Source organism: Helianthus annuus, chromosome 16 (assembly GCF_002127325.2).
Source record: "Helianthus annuus cultivar XRQ/B chromosome 16, HanXRQr2.0-SUNRISE, whole genome shotgun sequence".
NCBI lineage: Eukaryota > Viridiplantae > Streptophyta > Magnoliopsida > Asterales > Asteraceae > Helianthus > Helianthus annuus.
In genome coordinates, this window is record NC_035448.2 from 56,662,789 (window position 1) to 56,669,392 (window position 6,604).

General features: G+C 32.3%; 1 protein-coding gene across 1 annotated transcript; it reads right to left on the minus strand.

Annotated features, from left to right (window-relative positions):
- Window positions 1–3,394: 3,394 nt before the first annotated feature.
- Window positions 3,395–4,348, minus strand: LOC110932207. Its single transcript, XM_022175560.1, has one exon. The coding sequence runs from the start codon at window positions 4,346–4,348 to the stop codon at window positions 3,395–3,397; it is 954 nt and encodes a 317-aa protein (XP_022031252.1).
- Between the last annotated feature and the right edge of the window lie 2,256 nt (window positions 4,349–6,604).

A 6,604-nucleotide genomic window follows, 5' to 3' on the forward strand; every position in this document is an offset into this window, starting at 1 on the left:
GAAGGCATAGTTTATACCTAACATTGTGACATTATACATTGTTTGTGCATAACATTTGACATTGGATGGACAAGACATTTTTGGTGGTTTATTTGGTAAGTGATTTAAATAACGAGGCGTGTGTAATATGAAAAAAGCATGGTGGATACGCCGCTGGTTTAAATTTCATGTGTTATGAAACAATGATTCCTAGACAATGTAAACATTTTAATTAATGAAACCAAACTTTAAATTTCATGTGTTATGAAATAATGATTCTGTTACGACACTCCCCGACGTTTCCGCCACGGTTTGTTGTTTTAACGCGGTCGGGGTGTGACATTCCAGGGCCTGGTTTTCCATGGAAAACCAATGGAAACGTAGCTAAGATCAATACAAAGAAGTAGGAAAAAGAATCGAGTGAATCAGATATGAAATGAGTGAGTGTCACACCCCAACCGATGGCGGAAACATCGGGATGAGACGAACAAATTGCTCAAAACATCATAACACTACATGTGACAATATAATTAAATTTCATTTATTAAAATTGCAAAGTTTCATACATTGTCATAAAAGGAAATAACAAACATTAAACATAGTTTATTTCATAAGTGGGTTTCTAGGCCATCCTATTCATTTCTTCAAATCTTGACTTCCTCATCCTGCAGTATGCATTTAAAATAAAGTCAACAAAACATGTTGGCGAGTATACAAGTTTGAATATAGTATAATATGTTTGAAATAGTTTAACATGCTCAAATCCACGTGACTACATGATTTCATATTAACAGTTATACTCGTAACGATGATATCTATGTGTTCAAACCAAAGTTTAACGCAATTAACATAGCCTAACCCTAGAAGGGTGGTAAATGAGTAACATAGAATAAACCTAACAATACCCATAATATTATGGGAGGGGCGTTTCTCAACCTACAGCGCTGCCATTGTTAGGGGAGGCTTACAAAGTTAATGAACACACAGTCATAAATGTTTAACAGTAGCATAACGTGATTAACATGAGTCAAATAGATTCACATGAAATGTGGATTGAGGGTGCAAAAATGTTTAACATAGTGTGTTTGATATAGAAATGCATTCAGCACCCAAAATATGATAAAATAGAAAATGGGTCATGTATACTCACCTTAGAGTGCGTTGCGTTTTTCTTGGAAAAGATTAAGAATCAAGGAATTGTCCCAAGAGAATGTGCACAAGAGATTTACCCTATTAATTTTGAGGATTGACAAATATTGGGAATTTAGAGATTATTTAAATAACAAGGCATTTATAAAAATAATATTAACATTTCTAAAGTGAAATAATAATATGTCTTATTTTTATATCTTGTATTTAATGAAATAAATGTCAATTTATTTTATAAATAAGTGAATATAATAATACTGATTTGTATATAATATTAAAATAATATTTCTGATTTTACCAACATATTATAAATATTATTACTAAAATTTTGGATTATATAAATAATAATTCCTGATTATTAAGCACTTAAAAATAATAATTCTGATATATATAAATAAATATTATAAATTAATAATTCTGTTTTAAAATAATAAATCTGATTAAAATAATAATTCTAATCTAAATAAAATAGTAAATCTGTTTATTATATAATAATTTTGATTTAGATAAAATAAAATAATAAATCTGATTATATAAAATAATAAATCTGATTAATAATTCGGATTTAAATAGTAAAATAATAATTCTGTTAATTAATTCTGATTTTATATAAAAATTCTGAAAATCTAAAATAATCTGATTATTATAATAATTCTGAATAAAATAGTAAATCTGATTAAATAAAGAATAACAATTTAGATTTTAAACAATAATTTAAATAATAATTCTGCAAATTTAAAAAAAAAAAAATAAATCTGATTTATTTTGTAAAAATTCTGATTATATATATAAAAAAACAGAAATAATAATTCTGTTATAAAATTTCAGATTTTAGAAATAAATCTGTTTAATAATATTTCTGATAATATTAATATCTAATAATAATAATATTAATAATAATAATAATGGTAATAATAATAATAATAATAGTAAACGTAATAATAATAATAATAATAATAATATTACAGAACTGTAACATAAAGAAATCGGAAAACGGAAACGAAATCGGTACCGGACGGGGTCACCGGGCCGGTTGCAGACGGCGGCAGACGGCGACGAGGTGGTGGTCGAAAGTTCCGGCGGTGGTGCAGGATTCCGGCGACGAAGGTGGTGGTTTCGGTTTACTTCGGTGATCGGGTGTGAAAGGCCAAAGATGTGATGTTGAGGGTCGGTCAGTTTATAAAGGAAATGCAGGTTTCGGTTACAAATAATGGAGGGTCTCGAGTTTTCCGGTAACCCATTCAAAGGTCGAAGAAGACGAACAGGTTGGCGGTTAACTGGTTTAAATTCGAAGCATTTAATTAGCGGTTAAATATAATTTGGTTTCGATATATGCCGGATGTGGCATGCCCGGCCGAGTGGTTAGTCGTTTGTTTGTTAAGCGAGAGGTCCCGAGTTCGATCCTTGTTCCGCGCGGTTCAACCCCCTTTTTTTTACTAACAGTTAGTCTGACTAACTGGGTTAGTCACTAACTGAGTTTACTAACTCAGTTAGTGCTGGCCTTTGATAAAATTAACCCAGTTAGCTGATTTAACTGGGTTTTCACTAACTGAGTTAGTTTAACTAACAAAAACTAACAAAATCATTAAAAATTCAATTTAATATATTTATTTATTTAATTTTAATTATTAATTTACTTATTTAAAATATTAATGAAATAATATAAAATTAATTTAACCCAAGTTTAGATATTTTTACCGAATTAACGTATAAATTCCCGATTTTTGTACGGTTTAGGGTAATCTCTTGGCAATGATGAATTTGAGAGCTGGGATTAAGATGTAATTTCACTGTTTTTACGTTTTTAACATAGTTTATCATGTTTTTAATTGTTTTGACAATACATAGTATTCAAACACAAATATGAATAAAATAATGCACTTTCATTATGATTTCAAGTCTCGAGTACAATTTGGGAATAAAACCAGATACCACAAAGGTACAACTTACAAAAATAGAAAGTACAAGTAGACTTGCCAAAAATGGAAAGATTGAAAATACGAGGTGTCACAGTCTCCCCTACTTTAGGAGATTTCGTCCTCGAAATCTTAAAGAGAAAGGGCTGAACGAAGAGTAAAGTAATGGTCACAACACGGATGTTGAGTGCGAGGAAGTAATAACGAGAAACGTAAAATCAACAGTGATGGACTTGCCATCAGAAATTTTGACTAGGAATGACTTGAGGAGTTTCGAGTGAGTACAGTTTAACATAGATTCAAATTTAACAAATACAAATCCTTACGTGAGTATCGAGGTAATAGGGTTGTTAAAGAAAAAGCGTACCATCAGTGACTTCGTTGTCGTCTTGGGTTTGCTGTCGTTCTTGATTCCATAGAGGACATTGTGGGCGAAGGTGTGTAGTGTCTCCACACTTGTAGCATGCGCGTACTTTGTTGACTGACTCTTGGTGTTGGAACTTTCGTTTCCTGCCTTCGCTGCCACTTGCTTGGGCTTCAGTGTCAGTGGTAATCTGGTTGGCCATCTTGGTGGAGGTTGCAACTTGTTTATCGCGAACGCGATTGTTGTTTAGGCTAGCTGCTAGACGATAGACAGCCTCGATGTTGTCAAGTTTGGCTGCTTCGATGGTATCACGCATCGTAGGAGGCAACCCATTAATATATTTCCGAATGGTGCGTTCTGTGGTCAACACCAAATGAGGCACGATAAAACACAACTGCTTGAACCGGGTAGTGTATGCAAGGTTTTCATCTCCAATTTGTTTGAGAGTCCAGAACTCTTCTTCTAACTTCTGCTGCTCATGAGGAGGGCAGAATTCCTCCATCATAAGCTGTTTGAGTTCTTCCCAAGACAACGCGTAGGCTAGTTCATTGGATCGAATGTTTCTCTCGTTAGTCCACCAGTCTAGTGCCCTGGCTTGGAAGACACCAGTGGCACTTCGAACCTTGAGTTCCTCTGGGCATTCACTATTTATGAATGTGACCTCTATGCCGTCAAACCATTCCAACATAGCTGTCACACCATCCTTCCCAGTGAAAGTTTTGGGGTTACAGGCAGTGAAGTGTTTGTAGTTGAACGAGACTGGTTTAGGCTGTACTACGTGAGAATCGCCAGAATGATTGGGAGTGCTGGAGGCTTGAATCTCAGACACTATCTTTGGCACGATTCTGGCAATCTGATTTGCCATGAATGTCAGCATTTTCTTTTTGGAGTTAGCCTTGGATTTTCTGGGAGAGTGAGAGAACTGACGAGATGACGACATCCAGAAATTCAAAACAAGAAATGGATGAGACTTTTAATCATAATGTTTTTGTTTAGGAAAAATTGATTTCATGTATGCATCACATAGCACATTGTTTTTCACATAATTTGTCAAATAGTTTCACATAGAATAACATAGCATTGCACATAGAATAACATGATGTTACACATAGAATATCATGTATGATGAAAGCAAGATAAATTTAGTTTGTTCACGATGGAGTAATTATTAATTGTTTTAGATTGCGATAATAACGTGATTCGTGTTCCCAAACTTGAAATGAAGATAACGCTCAAATGTAAATCACATGATAATTGAGATAACATAAAAAGATATTTATCATAAAAATATGGATTGTCACGGAACGTAACATAAGACTATTCCAAAGTGAATCGAAATCCTTTTCGAATTAAGGAGACGTGCTTTGGCCTAATAGACAAATACTCTCATCGAGGAGCGACTAACGATATTTGTCCTTCCAGTTACTACACGTCCTTAATCGATTGGGAAAATCAAAACTTTGGCGAGATCGAAAATCAAGGAATGGGACTAGTTAACAAGATGCGAGTTTCACCTCTAACTTGATAACATCGTACCCTAATGTGGTTGGTACTTATCCTAAGATAAGGGTCCACTAGAATATGAAATGGAAAACTCCCAACAAGGTTTGGATATCACTCCTAACTTGAGGGTAGATTTCGTGCAAAAATCAAAGTATAGCTGAGTGAAAATCATCACCAAGTGTGGGAATCACCCCTATCTTGATGAATCATTTCGATTGTGTTGTAAGAGTGTCTTCAAAGCTTCCATGTATGTATTGTGTTAGCCTTAGGAAAGGCTTGTATATTAGAAGTCCAAAAGAATAGAGGGAAGCAAGGAAGAGAGAAGGGAATATTGTCTTAAACAGCAAATAAATGAGAGAGCTCCTAAACTATAGACTAGATAAAAGCATTCCTACTTTTCCTAATTCCCTATAGTTATGGCTCTGATACCAATCTGTCACACCCCAACCGATGGCGGAAACATCGGGATGAGACGAACAAATTGCTCAAAACATCATAACACTACATGTGACAATATAATTAAATTTCATTTATTAAAATTGCAAAGTTTCATACATTGTCATAAAAGGAAATAACAAACATTAAACATAGTTTATTTCAAAAGTGGGTTTCTAGGCCATCCTATTCATTTCTTCAAATCTTGACTTCCTCATCCTGCAGTATGCATTTAAAATAAAGTCAACAAAACATGTTGGCGAGTATACAAGTTTGAATATAGTATAATATGTTTGAAATAGTTTAACATGCTCAAATCCACGTGACTACATGATTTCATATTAATAGTTATACTCGTAACGATGATATCTATGTGTTCAAACCAAAGTTTAACGCAATTAACATAGCCTAACCCTAGAAGGGTGGTAAATGAGTAACATAGAATAAACCTAACAATACCCATAATATTATGGGAGGGGCGTTTCTCAACCTACAGCGCTGCCATTGTTAGGGGAGGCTTACAAAGTTAATGAACACACCGTCATAAATGTTTAACAGTAGCATAACGTGATTAACATGAGTCAAATAGATTCACATGAAATGTGGATTGAGGGTGCAAAAATGTTTAACATAGTGTGTTTGATATAGAAATGCATTCAGCACCCAAAATGTGATAAAATAGAAAATGGGTCATGTATACTCACCTTAGAGTGCGTTGCGTTTTTCTTGGAAAAGATTAAGAATCAAGGAATTGTCCCAAGAGAATGTGCACAAGAGATTTACCCTATTAATTTTGAGGATTGATAAATATTGGGAATTTAGAGATTATTTAAATAACAAGGCATTTATAAAAATAATATTAACATTTCTAAAGTGAAATAATAATATGTCTTATTTTTATATCTTGTATTTAATGAAATAAATGTCAATTTATTTTATAAATAAGTGAATATAATAATACTGATTTGTATATAATATTAAAATAATATTTCTGATTTTACCAACATATTATAAATATTATTACTAAAATTTTGGATTATATAAATAATAATTCCTGATTATTAAGCACTTAAAAATAATAATTCTGATATATATAAATAAATATTATAAATTAATAATTCTGTTTTAAAATAATAAATCTGATTAAAATAATAATTCTAATCTAAATAAAATAGTAAATCTGTTTATTATATAATAATTATAAAATAATAAATCTGATTATATAAAATAATAAATCTGATTAATAATTCGGATTTAA

What these genes read in the sequence shown, in the direction of transcription:
- LOC110932207 (XM_022175560.1), bottom strand. Translation starts at nt 4,348, where the DNA reads ATGTCGTCATCTCGTCAGTTCTCTCACTCTCCCAGAAAATCCAAGGCT.